This window comes from Parus major, chromosome 1A, assembly GCF_001522545.3.
Source record: "Parus major isolate Abel chromosome 1A, Parus_major1.1, whole genome shotgun sequence".
Lineage (NCBI taxonomy): Eukaryota > Metazoa > Chordata > Aves > Passeriformes > Paridae > Parus > Parus major.
In genome coordinates this window covers 28,956,342-28,974,900 of record NC_031773.1, presented here as the reverse complement: position 1 = coordinate 28,974,900, position 18,559 = coordinate 28,956,342, and the positions used below count along the sequence as shown (strand labels likewise).

The 18,559-nt window shown below is 43.0% G+C and overlaps 1 protein-coding gene across 3 annotated transcripts in view; it reads left to right on the top strand.

The window, feature by feature from the left end:
• The window catches only part of SLC38A1 (solute carrier family 38 member 1), a 42,034-nt gene extending 27,651 nt beyond the window's left edge, over positions 1-14,383 (top strand). For 2 of the 3 annotated variants that reach the window (XM_015628357.3, XM_033514308.1), the window contains exons 11-16: positions 2,092-2,171; positions 2,918-3,018; positions 6,144-6,262; positions 6,809-6,950; positions 7,060-7,157; positions 8,208-14,383. In XM_015628357.3, coding sequence (XP_015483843.1) covers positions 2,092-2,171; positions 2,918-3,018; positions 6,144-6,262; positions 6,809-6,950; positions 7,060-7,157; positions 8,208-8,309 — 642 coding nt within the window. In that variant the 3' untranslated portion in view covers positions 8,310-14,383. The remainder of the gene's footprint in view (positions 1-2,091; positions 2,172-2,917; positions 3,019-6,143; positions 6,263-6,808; positions 6,951-7,059; positions 7,158-8,207) is intronic. The other variant, XR_001521714.3, reaches the window with a different exon arrangement.
• The last annotated feature ends 4,176 nt before the right edge of the window (positions 14,384-18,559 follow it).

Below are 18,559 nucleotides of genomic sequence, written 5' to 3'. Positions count from 1 at the left end.
CAGCACCACAAAGAGCCTGATTCTTCATGGTTCCCCTTGTGATCCAGTGGTAAATGCACAACAGATCTCCTTGCCCAGTCTTACAGAGATGCCATGGTGACTGTGCCTCCTTGCAGTCTTGTCCTGCCCTGGTAGTAGAGGTGTTAAGGATATGAGCCCAAGCTACCACTGGACAATAACTGCTTTCTTTAGATCTTTCCTTTCCACTGCTGCTTACTATCCATGCTGTAGCCTTTAGGCTGTTGCTCAGTAGAGGCTGAGTAGGCCACACCTGCATCCAAAGCCCATAATCTCTGTCCTTCTGCGCACAAATCACTTCTCTGTAACAGGGTACATGTTTCTGTAGCCATGCGGTGAAATGGATTGTGAAAAGGATATGGTTGAAAGATAATCCAGCAAAAATTTGGTTGCCTTCCAGCTGGATGGTTCCCTCCTTCACCACACAGCTGCAGAAAAGTTGGTCTAAGAGAATGTGAGAGGGCAGCTGTCTGTAACCGTGGAAGCAGGAGAATGGCTCCTGTCAGCTGTGCTGGGAGGCAGTGCTCCCAGTGAAACAGCACTTTATCCATCAGTGCGTGGTCCTTAGGGCCTTAGTCACATTCATAGGGAATGTACATTTATAGCAGAGGTGTGCAAAAAGTTTTGTTTTTTTTTAAATTTAACCCACCAGCTTCAGTTGAAGAAGCCAAGCAAAGCACTTTTCTTTGGTTGGGGGTAACCATCACCCCAGATCCAGCATGATGGACCAAGGATTAGTTAACTTGTTGTGCCATGGCAGCTTAGGTGTAGGTATATTTCAGAAAGCATTGAAGAGTAGTAGTCTTATGCAGAATCAGCATTTGCCTCAGAGCCAATGGAGGCACCTCGTGGACAGATTGGTCCATCTGAATTAGGCACACCGGAGCTGAACTTCAGAGCTCAGGGCCAACAATTTGCCAGTCACTTTAGCAACTTCGGTGTGTGAGAGGAGAGACAGTACAGTTTCACAGAACAGAGGGATATCCGAGGCTGGCAGAGACCTGGAGGTCACCTAGTTGAACTCCTGTGCTGAGGCAGTGTCACCCAGCCCCGTGTCCAGGCAGCTTCTGAATATCCCTACAGATGGAGACACCACAATAGTACTGTGCTGTGAGTGAGGGAGAGGTGGCAAAGACCTGGCAAGGAGGGACCTCTGGAGAGCAACCAGCGCATTTAGTGAATCTGTCAGGCCTGGGGTACACCGTAGGATGTCTTGTATGGGAAGGTGATGCCTGTGACCAGCACAAGCAGATCTCAGAGGGCAGGAAAGAGCTGTATGTAGAATGGACTCATGTCCTTTGAGGAGGACCTATATATAATTTCCTGTGACCTCTGCTCATACCTGTTCTCTCAGGAGAATAGAAGTGCATGGGCACTGATACCATTTTTGAAGTTTGGCTGAGGACTGAAACCCACTCAAGTTCTTAGTGGAGAAGGGGCTGAGGTCCCACTTGGAGGCCTCTTCCACTTTCTGGTGTCATAATGGTCTTTTACCCAAGAAGAAGCATGCTCCATCCACAGCCCTCCTAGTCCTTCTGTTGGCCTGGGAAATTAAGGGATTCAGTCTGGTACCTTGTAATATCCATTTATTTGTAAGTTCTGCATTCCTGTTCTCTTTTCTTACAGTCTGGATACGGGCTTCCTCTTCAGGACTTCAGCCTTAGCACCATGGGTGCGCACCCCTCTCCATGGCAAGGCAGGGTAGCGTAGCGGTGACCCACCATGCGTCCCTTTCACGCGTGACACTGTGCTAGTAACGGGGGCAGTAGCTGGGCAAGCAAGCCCATCTCAGGGGGCAAAGCCAGCAGCAGCGTGTGCTCTGCGAGCACAGTCAGTGCTGCACTCATGCCACCAACACAAAGACTTTGTCCTCCTGTTGAAAGCGCGCTGTTTTCAACATTTCATTAAATACATGCTAATTGACAGGTCTTCTGCCTTCTCAGAAAGGCTCTCAATGTTCAGTTGAAGAGTCCAGCGAGCTGGGAGCTGAGGTAGTTGAACATGGAACATTTCTTCACACCACTGGGGGAAATATTTCTTCTTAACTCATTTTCTGAAATTCTCTCTGAACAGACCGTGTACGCTTTGCCCACCATTGCTTTTGCGTTTGTGTGCCACCCATCAGTCCTCCCGATTTACAGCGAACTTAAAGAGTAAGCCTTTTTTTTTTTTTTTTTTTTTTTTTTTTTTTTCCAGTTTATTGTTTGGAACCATTTTACATGGAAAATGTTAGCACAGAGGTGCTCTGAATCATTTGTGCCACTCGGAGGTGTGCTTTAGTAACACCCAACAAGCATGGCTGTCAGCTAGGAAATCTGGCCTCCCAGATTTTGCTGTGCCCCTGGGGCAGGGGTGAGGGAGGTGGAGGATAATGCAATACCTGGGAGTTTTCCCTGGAAGTACACAGCAGCCTGGGGAGAGCCAAGTTCTGCTGGTTGATATTTGGCATAGGAGAGGTGTGTGTTCCACAGCCTTAGTGCAGTATTTTCTACCCATGGGCACACAAAAATTTCTCTGCAGTCATTCAGAACATTTTTGGGTTTTTTTTTCTCTCTGTATAATTTTATCCTTCCTTCATTTTCACATTTTAATTTAATTACCGAAGTGTTTTCAGGGTCATCCCCTCTCCACACGGCTTCACTGTTTAAGCAGGTACAGACATGGAGCAGACCCACAGGTCACACCCACTATTTTTTCACTTAAGCCCCAAGCAGGGTCCTTTTCCCCAGTCCTTTTCTTCCTTGTGCAGCTGTCAGTGAATTTCTGTTTTAAATGAAAATGCATTCATGAGTCTCCCCAGAATTACTATGCTTATGCAAACACCTAATACATTTTGAAACAGCTATGGAAAAATCCAGCCCAACCATTCTTATGTGTTCTTTTCTTGTTCTTTCTCCAGCCGTTCACAGAAAAAAATGCAGCTGGTTTCAAATATCTCATTTTTTGCCATGTTTCTGATGTACTTTATGACTGCCATATTTGGCTATTTGACTTTCTACGGTAAGTATGCAGTTCTTTACTGATCAGAGTAGAAAGGGGATACGTGTAAAATCAATAGTGTATCCCAGCTGGAAAGGAAAGTCCCATCCACTTATATTAAAATACTTTTCCAAATAATTTTCCTTATATTGCTCATGTTGAAGGTATAAAGCCTTTCCTCTTTTTCTCCTGTGGATGAAAAGAACAGGTGAAAGTATTATTTGCAAAAGGCATTTTCAAAATATGAGGGAAAGATTTGTTTTACAGAACTGGGGATTAGCTGGGCCCCACTAAGATTTTGTTCCAAGGTCCTCACCTGAATGATGTGTGCATTGGTAATGGCTGAAGCATGCATATTTGCAAAAATTGAGATAGATTTGAAAGCAGGTCCTAGGAAATCGGCCATCACAGCTTTTTCACTTTCTTAGTGACATTTCCATCACAGAGGCAACAGACCAAATGTTTTCCCTGTGTCCTTAGAGCTGACCTCTTTAGGTCTTGGTTAAACAGTCAGTGAAGGCAGGGAAGCTTTGAGTGTTGTCCCAGCTCAGCCACCAAGGATGATTATCTCAGTGTTTGAGACTCCCACCCTCTCTTTTTCCTTGCATATCAATTCACTTAACAAACAAATTATTTTGTACTGCTAAAGGATACAATATGTATGCCCTGTAGGCACAATTGTTAAGTAAAGTAGGATAAATTATGAAATGTTGCCCAGGAACTTGCAGGAATGTTGCCCATGGAATTCTCATGTTCTGATGTCATGAGAATGTTGAAAAGTAGTGTCTTTTTCCATGGACTGTTAAGAGGTTACAAGACAGGTGACAAAGCTGATGTTTGCCTTTTGCCTGAGAGTCACCCATCAGTCTTCACCACCCTATTCCAAGTGGCATTTTTGTTACAACCTCCTCATTCATGATACTGTCCCTTGTGAGCCACCAATTGCAAGAGAAAAAAATATGAAATGTGGCTTTTTTTTTTCAAAGGTGTACCTATCTCATATTTGGTTTCTCAGACTCTCATTCTGAGGCCTTGAGTATGTGTTGAAGTAACTTGAGGTCATCTTTTCTAATTTTCCCAATAAACCCACAAATAGGCTGCAAGTGACAACAGCATCAGCCGCTTTCATCCAGCTGCTCCCATCTAACACATTTTCGTAGAGATGCATCAAATTAGCAGCCCCAGGGAGCAAGTGGGTGTAAATCAGCATGGACCCCTTCACTTTGGCAGGGAGGAGATTCTGATGTGATTTCCCCAGGGATCTGAGGAGGCAGATCTGTGGCGCTCCTCTCTGGGAATCTCCCACATCCCTCAAGGACGAGGGTCTGGAGTCCATGGAGGAGGTAGGGGCTGCGTCCTTCTGGCCCTCCTGAGGGGGAATGGTGGAGGAATCCCTGGGGTGTCTTGTGTGCCTCTCCCCACATTAGGCATCCCTGCTCTCCAGCACTGAGAGCTCACAGGTGGAAGCTGTGGTGAGCTCTGCTGGGGCTTCTCCAGTGTCAGTGCAGTGACAGGCTGCAAAAAAGACATGGAGGGAATATAGAATTCCTCCATAAAATTCCTTCCTTCTGCCCCTTGAGACTGAAAAGACCTTACATTTCATATGTTCACTTACAGTGTTATAACCCCTTCTCTACCCTTACCTGGGTAAGAACAGTATTTTTATTGTGACCATTTTTTCTTTACACCAATAGTACTTGTCTGTTTGCTGTGTTCTCAAAAGTGTTGCAGTGATGACTATATTTACATTGCAGAATTACAGAAAAGAGGTGTTTTTCTTCCCCTAAAAGGTCACAGTGTGGTTGGGCTCTGTGGTGTATCTAGCTGAAAGGAAAACAGACCTTCAACTGTAAGCCTTGCCCTTCACTTCCTACCTGGCTGCAGCCCGTGAGCGGTACAGAAGTTGCAGTCTGTGCTTGCAGGAGCAGAGTAAGCTCTGTGTTGCAGAAAGCTGTGCATGTGCCCGGCTTGAAAACCCCACTCCTGATCTGCAGGGAGGTGGGAGAGCGTTTTCTTTCTCCTGGTGGGGATTCAGGCACTGCATAGGTGGTGTTGACCTGTGGTCTCTACCCAGAAGGGTGCCCTGGGGGGAATGTAGGCATTTTGCCACAGGACAGATCCCTCTGCCTCCAGGAGTACGTGAGGTTTTACCAAGTGCCAGAGATGGTAAATTAGATGTGGTCACTGAGTTCCCTTTAACAGCTGTTACGTTTTACCACCAGCTTTCTAAGATTAGCAGGCAGAAACAAAACATGGACCTAAAAAGGGGTCAGCAAGCATGTTTGGTGGCATGCTTAACAGCCACCCCTTTAGGTTATTGCTCCTGGATATTTAAAAATTACAAAGCAAACACATAGGTCCCTCAGCAACTTGGTTTTCCTGCTGGTTAGTACATGCAGACCTGCTCTGCGCTATTTATCACAGCTTCAAGGAAACGTTTTGCAGGAGGTTGTATTAAAATGTTGCCAGCACCTCCCTGTTAAGCACCCCCTGTGATTTGTCTTGGCTGCTGGGGCTGCTGGCCAGCGTGGAGCTGAGCTGCAAGCTCTGCTGGCAGCCCTCAGAGGAGCTGCTGAAGGATTTGAGTGCAAATGTCAGAGCGTCCTGTTGAGAGCTAACCCAAGATAGGCTTTGTTCTCAGTTGAGAACAGGGGCACTGCTTTTTGCTGGAAGTTTATTTGCTGTTTAGACCAATTTAGCCCAAGACCTTGCAGTTTATATTAAGTTCAGCCATTGCAGTGCATGTGTTTATTTTAATATAATTTGAAACTTAAAAAAAAGTCCACAGAACCAATTAAAAATAGATTATTTCACTTTACCTATTTTTGTATATATGTATATATGTAAGCAAGCTTTCGTGTATGTCTCACTGTTGTCTTTTCTACAGTGAAAATTACCTTAGACTTAGGCATGTGCTGTCATGAATTAAGATGCATTCCTAAATCAGGCCTCCAAAGGATTAATCTGGAGTAATGGGATCATTGGGATTTTGTTCAAAGTGCTGTTTTAACTCAAGGATGTTTCATTCCACACTCTTTTGTTTACAGATAAATCACTTGTTTTTCAAGAAGGCTGTTGTTAAGCAATGATTTTTGTGGACCTATTGCCTTTTTGCCAGAACACTTACCTTACTGTCTTTCCCATAGAAAATGTGCAGTCAGATCTGCTTCACAAATACCAGAGCAAAGATGACATCCTCATCCTGACTGTGCGCTTGGCTGTGATTGTGGCGGTGATACTCACCGTGCCAGTGCTGTTTTTCACTGTAAGTAAAAAAGTCTGCTTGGTTTGGAAGTTGGCAACAGCTGTACACAGCACATTTCTTCAAACCACGGTCCAGTGGTGGCTGAGACTACAATGTTGCAGCTACAAAAAGAGCTTGAGCTTGGATTAGTCTTTTCTCATGCCAAACTTCCAGTAACTTCTGGGAAAGATCTCTATGCGGTAAATAAATAAATCACTTTTGGTCTTAAACCTGTTTTAAATTGAATCTACAAGGGTCATCTCTTACATTATTTTACTGGAGCAGGCTCGGAGGTGAAGCTTCTTTTTAAGTGTAGAAGGATTCAAAAAGGCACGTTAAAAACAGGGGAATATCCTACTGCACACGCATGTGTACTTACAGTTCTGAAATAACAAATTAATTTTAAGGAGTATTTCAAAGGACATTACTTCAGGCAACTCGAAATTTCTGACAGATCTATGCAGCACTTGTCACAAGAAGAACCAGTTCAAATAAACATGGGAAGCCTTGAATTGGCTCATAGACTATTCTTGACAAGAAACTTTTTCTCTCTCTCTCCCCCTACAGGTGCGTTCATCATTATTCGAGATGGCCAGAAAAACAAAATTTGACTTATGCCGTCATGTTTTGGTTACTTTTGTTCTTTTGGTTATCATCAACCTGTTAGTCATTTTTATCCCATCCATGAAGGATATCTTTGGAGTTGTAGGTAGAGTATCCTGGTTTTGTACTACTAATAAAAAAACAGTTGCTAATCAGCAATGTAATAATTAGCTGTTGCTGACAGTTAACAAAACTCATTCATTTGAATTTTGCAGGGGTCACTTCTGCCAATATGCTGATTTTCATTCTTCCTTCATCGTTGTATTTAAAAATTACACAGCAGGATGGATCAAAGTTGACTCAGAGGATTTGGGTATGCATTCCATTCCCATCAATGCAACACTTCCATCTTGTCATTCTCTTTAATGTGCTAGGTGCAAAGCAGACCTAGTCTGAATATATGTGTGAGCTCCTTCACATTACATTCCCTCTGTGATTCAGTCAGCTGGCAGCTGTGCTCGCCCTTCTCCTTTGCTTGCCCTGGGAGTCCCCTGGTGGAGGTGGAGGGGCCATGCCATGCACGGCATCTTGTGTTTTGGGGAGGCCCTGCTCTGTGGGATGAGGTACTTCCTTGGCTGGCAAGCAGCAGCATCAGTCAGCAGGGTGCAGGAAGCCCTCCAGCCCACTTCAACAAGCCTTCCAGAACAGCAAGCTCTCTCTGCTTCTGTGTGTTGATCCAGAAAGCATGCCAAGAGCTCCATTTGCAGTATTCCTCAAGGTTTTAATGGACCTGTGTCAGACCTAGGGTGGTTCCACATGAAGCAGCCAGCTAAAGTGATGTGATAGCCATTTGCCATGCATGAGCAGATAGGAATGGACCTTGGAAAGATTTCCTGTGAGCCCCAGAGTGTGCTGCAGCTGAAAAGATGCAACACTCCTCTGTATTCCCAGTCTAACTAGGCATGCACTGGAAGCATTGTACAGTCAGACCTTTCTTCTCTGAGCAAAGAGGTAGAAAACATGTTTCACTTTGGCCGCATCCACAGATCCCATGACAAAAGGGCTGAACTTTGATGGACACATATCCAATGGGAAGAATACACTGATTTCTGTGAGGCTTTGGAAAGCTCAGAGCTTATCAGTCCTAAAAACAGACTCACTTAATCCTCTTTAGGGATGATCACTGTTTAGAAGTGAATTGAAAGGAGAAAAAAAAATTAGTTTGGTGTTCAGCAAGTAATTATTAATGACGCTAATCTGTTTAATTATCTGTGGATCTCATCTTTACCAGAACTGCTAGCTCATTTTAGCTGATAACTTCGATACATCCCCTTGTACATCTCCTTAAGAGAAGTTAACATACTTGAATTAATTGCCTTTTCTTTTTATTTGTTAATCTTTTCTCCTTTTTTATTTGTTTCAGGCTTCTCTTTTCTTGGCACTGGGGGTATTGTTTTCCCTAGTGAGCATTCCCTTGGTCATCTATGACTGGGTACAATCAGGGGGCAGTGCTGAAGGCCACTGAAGTTCACCTCCCTCTTGAAAGAAGACACCCCTGTCTGCTACACACCAAAATCGCAACCATCCGTTCTGTTGTCTATTCCACCTTTTGTGAGTTTACTCAAATCAAATCCAAATAATGATTATCCAGTACTGAAAATACTGTCATGGGAGTATTTTCTTGCAGAAAACAGACCCATTCTTCCAACAGGCATATCACTCTCTGATCAGCAAAAAGTCTGTGTTAATTGTCCATGAGATTATATAGATTATTGGTCATAGAAATTCATCACAACTATTTTCCCCTCTTCCACCCATGAATTGCATTGTTCCATTATCCTTATCCTTCCAGCCACAAGCTCTGCTCCTTTAGGACAGCAGAGCCTGTTGCTATCAATTCCAACTGGAGTGTTGTCCATTCACATCTTTCCCCCATCTTTTAGCCAAAACTCTGCTCTCTAATTGTATGCATCTGGTTTGTTGGTTTGTTTGTTTGTTCTGTTGCTGTTTCAGGCACCATTTGCCTCACTGGGTTAAGTGTAGCATTCTGGATACAGGCATGAAAAGCACCACGAGAGCGTAGCTGAGCCCTGTGTAAGCGTAGGTTCTAAATCCGGTGCTTCTCTCTGATGTTTTGGGGGATGAACCAGCCCCAGGGCTTGGCCCATTCATGGCTCTGGGGAACAGACTGTGTGTGTCTGTGTGTGTGTTTTTGTGATGTGGAGCAGGGAGCAGGAGATCCACCATTCCTCTGGCACACTTGAGTTGGAGGTTGACCAGAAGTTGACCCCAAACCATGAGTACATAAGTCTGAAGAGAAGCAGACATTTGGAAATTTCCATAAGAAGTCTGCATTCTCTTCATCATTAAACTGTTTAGTAATGCCCATTGCTCTCAGAAAAAAAATACCAAGCTCCAGTTTTATCAAAACCTACGCATTTACTCATACCTCATGCCTTTTCCATACCTTGTAGGGACTGGTTCCTCTCTTGTGTCTTACCCTCCTCCCACTGAAGTCAGTGGGGTCTTTGACAGCAGTGGGAGCAGGATTTGACTCACTCTGCCAAACTACTAGATTTCTAATGAAATTGAAATCTGCAACATTTCTTTAAATTAACAGAAATACTTTTTATATTTACAAGATTTCATTTACATTTTTCATTAGTTCTCCATTACAATTAGAAGATATTCAATTACTACTAGCAGAAACACTGTAACTTGCAACAGTTGCCCACAGAATAAGCATTTGCCTAATGCCTTATAGCTGGTGTAGAGAACCACTTGTAGAGACTCAAAAGCTAAGCAGGTGATCATTCACTGTCCTGAGCAGACATCTTCTATTAGTGCACTGCCAACAGCGTAAACATGTTCACTTTGTGTCATTCACCATGTGAGCTAAAAAGTGTCTCAGAATATGAATGTGGCTCCCACTGAAAGAAATGATGACTAAAGGAAGCCCTGCTCATGCCCAGGGTCTGTGATGCCCTTGATATGCTTGAGCCATACCTGTCAGTATGCAATGACCCTCTTGTTCTCAGTAGCTGATTCACTGACAACTCCCTCTGTAACTGTGGAAGCAGACCATCATCAGCTGTGAGGAACCTGTCATTGCAACTTGATCTTTTTAAGGCTAGAGATAAAGTATTTGGGATCTTGGGATTTCTGTGCACTACTGAATTGCCTCAGTTGCCATTGCCTTGTCCTAAATGGCTTGAAGTCACTGAGAGTTGAGATCACAGAAGACATCTCAGGACCCTGAAAGTTGGTTTCTAAAGATAACATCCAGAGAGGTTAGTTACAGGCCTTCCTAGGAATTTGGGCATTGAGATGCATATTGTTCATGCTGCAGAAACTGAGCCTACTAAGCCCAGACTTCCAGATCTGTACCTTAGCATAGGCAGTGAGGTGCTTGCCTCGGACTATACTTCACTGTCATCCAGAAATAAGGTAGAGTAGATTCCACAGGCTGCCCAAGTACTTGGAGTAGCCCAACAGCAAGAACAAAACTGGAAACCTTCTCCCAGAAAGGTCTCTGGTGCATCATTCTTTCTTCCAAGCACCCCTAGCCCAGCCTTTAACATGCAAACCGCTGAGCTACCTGGGACCCCTGTGCTAAGTTTCCTGTGGCTGGTCTCAGACCCTTGCCTGTGATGATACAGGTCACTGGTTCTCTCTGCGCTGTCCCCTTATGGGACTGATCCCTGCCCTTATTCATAGAGAAGTCCATACCATAACCTACAAGATGTTAGGCAAGCTCTGGGAAGAAGAGCCTGTGCTTTGTTCATATCTCTTTCCACCTCATTCCAGGCATCTTCTCAACTTTGGATGTAAATTTGTGGTTTTCCTTTTGCAGGCACCCAACCCTCTGGTTACTGCAGCAGAAGCCCAGCATCTCACTCTGTTCTCTGACTCAGCTTGCTGAGGTTGCATTTCAGTTTTTGAGGTGCCTTATAATCTCTCTGGATCTTATCCTAAAAACTTAAGACAGACCTGAGAATGCTGTGCAGTGTTATCCTTAAGATGCTACCAGGCTCTCCTGCTTTCCAACCCCTTTATCTTTCTTCTACTACTGATTAATGAGCAGCACAGCTCTCTGCATTGGGGGGTTGTGAGAGACAAGATCCTGGGAATGATTTTCAAGTATCCAGGTATGAGCTAGAGGTCTGATCTGCTGTACAGGGTTCCAGCAAGGTCACATGTGTGACATCTTCCTCCTCCTTCCTCCCCCCCACAAATAGTCTGTAGTCTGCTGTTTGAAATATGAACCATTGAGTTTTGGCACCCAACTTCCTTCGACTTGAAGGGCTGTTGGGTCACTGATTGTTCATCTTCCTAAATCTCCATCACTGCTCTTCTCTCTCCTCTTTGCTATTCTGCCTTCTCCTTTTCCCCAGTTTATTTGTATACTGGAGTTTTACTGAATAATTAGGGAGGATGAGCTGAGTGTGCATAGAACTGAAATTACCCAAGGTACTGAATCACCAAAGCATGTCTTATATACTGAAAAATTGATACCCAAAATATGAAGTCTTTAAACAGACTGTATTTCTGGGTCTCTGGGAAAAAAAATTTAAAAAAATAAAAATAAAAAAAAAAGAGGGAATTTTGCTTAGACTGATTTACTGGCATCATATTTATAGATATTTATGGAAAGGAATCATGTGTTTATTGATGTCTGTGGTAATGAACGTGAAATAACGTGCTTTTTGTTTTCTCATCAGGTTTATACATTCTTAACAGAATGCAATAGACCCTGCTGTAACTGTCAACATCAGTGATGGATGACAATATTTGTATGAGGTTATCTGTAAAATGTACTGCTGTTATTCAGTTCATTTGGAATAGTGAGCCTGTAGCCACGATTGTATGAGTCCCACATTTTAGTTAGGATTTTAAGAGCACAGTGAAATGCTGTAGGAGTTTCTCTGTTGTAAAATTAATAGGATCCAGAATACCATATCTACTTAGTAGGTGATAGCATGCTTTCTTTTCATAGAGAGTTTATCACTATTGTGAGCACTGCAAGTGTCATAGACTGGATGCAAAATTGCTCCTAATAACTGCAACAAAAAACTTTGAAATTCTCATTTGTGTAGTAGCAACAATCAAGTGGTGAGGGACAAGGAAGGACTAATTAGAAGCAGGGATTACTAATAAGATTGTAAGAGTTAATCCTACACTAAAGACAGCCTTGCTGCCTCTCCTAGTCCACAGCACATTGCAAAGAAAATAGTTATGGGCTTAAAGCAACCGTAATACAGCTGCCCTTCTCTGTACAATGGCAAACATGCCTAGGTAGTAAAACACAGTAAATTGTTATTTGGGAACAGTATCTCGGGGCAGTGACCTCTCTAGGTGATGCTTGCTCTTGGTCAGAGGGCCAATGCCAAAACTGTGCACCAGCACAGAACTTTTGTAGAGCTGACATGGACCAAGTGGTGCCTGGCACATGTGCAAGCCTAGGGCACAGCAGCTGGTATCATCCTGCGAGGTTAGGGATGGGGTTGCTCATCCACTCCGAGGGCTGCTCTTCTCAGCCACATATGAACCCAAAGCCTGTGCTCCACCTGTAATAGGTCACACATGGAAGTGTGGGTTGGATGATGTGTGGGTTTTGTCTGTACATCTGCCTTACAATGCATAAGCGCAACACAGCTCTCTGGTACTGAGTATTAAACAGTAACAATTAATGGTATGTCTAGCTTATCTTTAAATTTATACATTTCTTTGCTTGAACCTTACATTAAGGCTAAAGAGCACCTTGGTCAAAACAAAACTTTTCATGTGGTGGTGTCCCACCTCCAGTCCTACTGCCCCACCCCAGTGCCTGTAGGAGAAAGGCACCACAGAATGTACTCAGCTCCATCAGCAGCTCCATGAGATGGCTTTATCAGCTGGCGCCACGGTGCTTTGATAAACAAATCCCCAGAGCCCTTGGCGTCAGAAAATCCTTATTTCCTATAACGTACAGCAAAGAATGTTTTATTTGTATCTAATGTAAGGATTTCTGTAACAAACTGTGAAAAAAAAAAAAAAAAAGATAATGAATTAATAAAAGGTACAGGGCTGGAAAGTCTAGAATTTCACAAATTGTACACATACCTATGTTTCTGAAGACAAATCTATGCAGTTGTGTTGTATTGTAGGAAATTTCATTTTTATGTACATATATATTGTAAATAAATAGGATGCTGTATATTTTTGCAGTTGTTTATCCCCTATGAATAGAAGTGTTGAGATAGGCTCTGCATATTAAGAATAATTTTAACAGAAATACAAATACTTTAGCTTCTTAGCAAAATGTATATCCTTTTCTTTCTCCCTAAAGTTCACAAGTTAAATCCTAAACTTGAAATTATAATTACATCCTTAAAGTAAAAAGATAAATAAAAGGTCCAGTTAAGTTGCTAGGATTAATTTCAGTGCATGACTCCCTGTTTTCTCAACAGCAAGTCTGCCAGTCTTCCTGTTGGGTAAAATATCTCCCTTATTAAAGGGTCCCTTTGGTACCCAGATACCTCCTCAGCTGGAGTCAGTTGGTAGTAAAGTGCTGAAAAGGCTTTATGGAAGAAATCACGGCAAGCTGCAGCCAGCAATTTGACTTAGCACTATGCTGTGTTGTGCCCAGGCATATACTTACCAATCTAGTACAAACAGAAGTCAGGGTGGAGCTTCTGCATTTCCATTTTCAGCCATCAGGAATTCCTGTAGTTCAGAAAAAAAAAGTATGACAAGCCAGGGGTCGGCAGCAAACAGAGCAATTGGTGCCATTTCCAGCCCCCTCCCTTCCTGCAGAGTCTTGTGGCTGCTCTGCCTCAGACCCTGCTGCTCTCATGCGACCAAAACACTGGCACCAGATGCTGCCAAGAGCCTCCCTGGCCAGGGACTGCTTGCACATCCCACCCTGTGAACAGGCAGCTGGATAGCTGCGTGTCCAGGGGTGAGGGTGATGGGAAATGAGGGAGTATGTCTTGAGACTGAATCCATCAGAGGCCTTGCACAGACTTTCTCCCTTGTGAAACATGGAAATGTTTTTTTCAGGACTGCTGAAAAATGGAGGTTAAGAAATGCATCTAAAAATAATTGTGGGGTTTTTTCCATGTTTACTTTATGGGCTTGGATGAAAATGAAACTTGAAATAACATTCGCTTTTATCATGAGCACAAATTTGAGGGGAAAGAGCCCTATATACAATCAGTTCTACAGAGCTTTTCAAATTAGTATCAGTGTATGTTTTGTTTTCAGTGTTATAGCCAACAAAATATAAACTGTAAAGGTATTTTTCCACTAGACTTGAACTTTACATTGTTTATAGAAACTTGTTTTTAGTGTCCCAGCATATGCTAAGGCTCACAGATCCAGTATAAACAATGTTGTTTGAATGATGTATGCTTGATACAAGCTCATCGCTAATAGATTGTTGAAGTGAGTCATCGGTAATATTTTGCTCCTGTTAACATCACCTGTTAACTTTGTGCTGCTCATATCCAAATAAACAACACAGTTTTTCAGTTTCTATGTGTAAATAAAATGTATCAAGTTCTATGATCTCTCTGTTACCTCTTAGTTTTTAAACATTAAAATTGTGATCTAAATTAATATTGGGGCCATACTCATTCTTCAAAAGGGATGATGATGTGTCATTTTAAGGGCTTGAACAGCAAATGCTCTCTTGCTCTTTATTTTCACTGAACTTGTAGGGCATGCAGCTCTTGCAAAGCCAACTGCATTAGATTTGGTGCAGTATATAGAGCAAAGCATCAACAAAAGGCCATGGCACGTTAAGATGAAGTTTCTGATACTGTTTTAGAGGGATGTGAAGCTGGAGCAGGGGGTTACCACAGCCTGTGGTTGATGAAGATGATAGCATTCCTCAAGGCCAGTACTTGTTTCTGCCTGCTCCTTGAAGGCTGAGTGCTTGCCAGTCTGTTTCAAGGTCAAATCAGGCAATTTAACTTGCTGTTAAGGGCTGCTTTAAGTTGGGTTTGATTAAAGATGTCACACTGATGCCTGAAGTGAGTAAACCCCTGCCAGACTTTTCTCAGCTATGGAAGCAGAAGCCATTAGCAGATGTATGAAGAGGATACCCAAAGACAGTAATGTTTTAGGCAGCTGTTTCTGCCAAAGTACCTCTGTCAAAGCTTTAAATGGTCCAGAAAATGCTAACCTTTTTGCCTTTGACCACTGATTTTACTAGTGTTCAGATTACAGTGACCACCGACAAAAAGGCCTCTTGGCTAGAGTCCAAACAACTGAGCAGCTTACTTGACTGCACGGGATGAGTACAGCTCCCCAGGCTCCTCTGCAGGAGAAGTGGTGGGACAATTTGTGTATCAGAGGATCCTTGGAAGCCATTGTCTGGTTCCCAAGCCCAGGGATGTATGTTAAAGCCATAAACCTGGGAGCACAGAGGTACAAGCTTCTGCACTGGACTGGTCTAGTAGTCTCTTCTGTTCGGCATACATTTGCACACACTCCTCTACCCAGCCAAACTTAATCATCTCAGCCATATCTTGAGACACAGGAGCATAATTTATGGAGCAAAGGAAAAAAGAGAAACTATAGTTCTTTTTTTCCTTGCTTGGAGAGACTGCCACATATATCTGTTGCCTTCTGCAGCGCAGTCTGACAGCTTCACCTGAAGTTCACCTAAAACCACACAGCCAAAGTTAAAAACACCGATCTTCTTTCCAGCCGCACACTTCTACTTTTGGCTTGTATTCCCAAAGTCAGCCAGATCTCTTGAGTACATCTGACTAGTCCCTGTTTGCGAGGGAAAAAATTAAAACAAAACAACAAAAACTATTTCCTAGGGTAAGCAATGCTTTTATCTGAAGGAAGACATTCCTTCCTATGGTTCAGCTGGGGTCTTAGTTTGACTTAAATTCATGTGAAATTGTGTTTAGTCTTCAAGCTGAAGACCAAATTCAAGTCACTGTTAAGATGTCTCATTATACTAAGAGGTGGCAGTAAGAACTCATGCTAACTTTAGGAAGTGTGGAGAAAGTGGAGATAGTAGGAGCAGGCACAAGTGATAAGTCCATTTCTAAGACTTTCTAACCACAAACTGAACATGGGCTTTGTTTTCTGCGAGGAAACTTCCTTCCCTGTTCTCAGCCCCATGCAGGAGAGCAGCACCTTTTTTTTACAGTCAGTTGATTTAAAGGTCTCTGGCTGAATTACTGACTTTCTAACACAGATCCCAGTGTGGTTAGAGAGAAATTTTCAAGCAACCCTGTTGTGTTTGCAATTTGCAAATACTAAGTGCCATGCATTCCTCTTTCAGCTTACAGTTATGGAAAATGGAGACTCTTAAAGCTGTCAAGTGTAACTAAATATCATGGCACTGGCAAGGGATGGTGCTGCTGGCTTAGTGTGCCTCAACTTGTCATGGCTCACTGCCTGACAAATGTGAGGTTATTGGTATTCTTAGAAAATGGTGTTGATCAGCCAAGGCTTAGACAATATGGCTGGAAAAGTAAACTGTGATGGCTGGGGTGGTACAGGCCAGCCCTGTCTGAGAGTTGATCTGCAGATAAAGCCACATTGGGAATTCCCTGAACTATGAGCCCACAGAAACTGCTGTCCTGGAAAAATGGAGGGAAGTGTATTATCAACATGAGTTAGGTTGTACGCTGGAGGCAAGAACATCCCCTCCTTAAAAATGCTACCTGGCTTAAAATGTCAGGTCCTTTTCCCAGAGGTAACCAGATCCCCTTCCTCCTGCCTGCCACATTTTCTTGGTTTAAGACAATTTAAATAATTGGACATTCTAAAATTAGTTACTTCCCCTTAGTTCCAACCAATCCCTTTCCATCAATAAAGAAACAGTAGATACAAATGGAAAAAATAAGTTTACTGACAAGTGAAACCGCAACAGGCGAAAAATAGCTGTGAATAATCACTAAATACAAAATTGCTAAATCTCACAAATTCTACAGGAACAAAAGACACCCAAACTGGTGGGGTACTTCCCCCTACCAAGATAGCAGCCCCCACTGCCGACTGCATATAAGGAGACAAAGGGAAAACGGCGTCAGACCCAAACATTTGAAGGGATTGGTACCTCCTAACTGTACCACAATTGCTGTTCTGGCTGTGCTGCTGGGCTGTAAACAGACAGTAATGAAGTTTTTGGACACAGATGGATATGGAATACAATAGTATTTTGGGTTACCTAGGACACATGTACCCTTGGGAGAATGTTTGCCCATTGGGCTTCCAACCTTAAGCACAGTCCTCTTGCCAGTTATGAAAAGCTGGTGAGATTTACGTAGTTTTTGGTGGAGATCGTCACTTCAGACTAAACATACCAAGTACTGGCCATCCCCATGACATGCTCCCATGTGGTGTTCCTTCCTGGATACTTTCTGGGACCCATGCTCAGGTAAGCTCCCAAAATTATTCTTTCCAAACCCCACTGTTTTCCCAGCAGTGCTTGCTTTAAGCTTTGCAACAGCTGGACCATCCTTGTTACTGCCTGCTATAGACATGCCCCACAGCCCAGGCAAACCTGGCAGCTCCTCTCACCTTTCTTAGCAGGGGTTTGCTTAACCATTCCCCTTGTACAGCACTGGATGGCAACAACCCTTGCACAGAGGTGTTTGACAGTGATTACAGAGGTGAAAACCAAGTATCAGATGTGGGAGCATCTGCAGCTGCCATTTCTCCTGTTCAGGCTCATGTCATGAGCTCATCCTGGTAAGCAGCTGATGAGGATGAGAGAGGAGGGTCTGTTGCCCAGATGTCTCCCTGGCCACTGATTCCAGCCCACCAGAGCTGAATGTGCAGTCTGTGACAGAAATGGGATGAACGTGGTGCTCAGGAGCACCACTGCAGGAGCCAAGTGCATTGAGGATAAAAAACTGTTGTTGTACCCCAGGTAATTATAAGGGAACATGTCAGAGTTAGGCGTTAAGGTATTGGAAAGTGTTATGATAAAAAAGAAAGTCATGAAGAGGGTGGAGAAATTTTTATGATGTGGGATCAAATTAATGACCTGTACAATGGCTGCAGCAAAAACAGCAGCATACAGATGCTACAACATTTGTAGAACACATTTCTTCAAACCATAACCAAAGCCTGTAATTTACTAGAATGTTAAAAAAAAAAAAAGAAAAGAAAAGATTTAAAAAAAAGAAAAGAAAATTATATGTTCACTGACAAAGCCAGTTCTTGCAGTCTCGGAAGTCTTCTCAGGCTTAGTGCAGGCAGCAGTTCCCTGCAGTACTTCTTACATAATAGCTGGATTTCCTATTAATTTTCAGATACCGTTTGTAGTTAATCAGAGAAGTACCAGATGCTGGAGAAACAACTTCCCTGACATAACAAGGAATTATATATCTCTTGCAATTAGATCATCACAAAATGAAAGGAAAGCAGGCATCAGTCTGCCATTCCTGCATCCAGTGGCACTTAAACAATGAGCACAGTTTCTGTTACTATTGCTGGCAGCCCTCCAGCAGCACTTTGAAAAGGCAGTGTGGCCTCCCTGTAAACTGATAAACAATCTTGTAAAGCAACAGGCACAGGAACATTCAACTCTTTGTTGAATTTTTACTTGAGTAGAGAACTAATTGGCATCTTTTTGTGCAGAACAATCAGGGTCAACTTCTTCATTTCTAGAGGCAGATTATTTTAACTAGAATCCACAGTCCCTGTAGTTAATGGAATAAACCCTAGGAATGCAGATACTAGGAGATGCAGAGATTGTTTTCTCAAAAGAGTCCTGGTTGTGAAACAATTAAACTTGGTTGACAAACAAAGACAAAATAA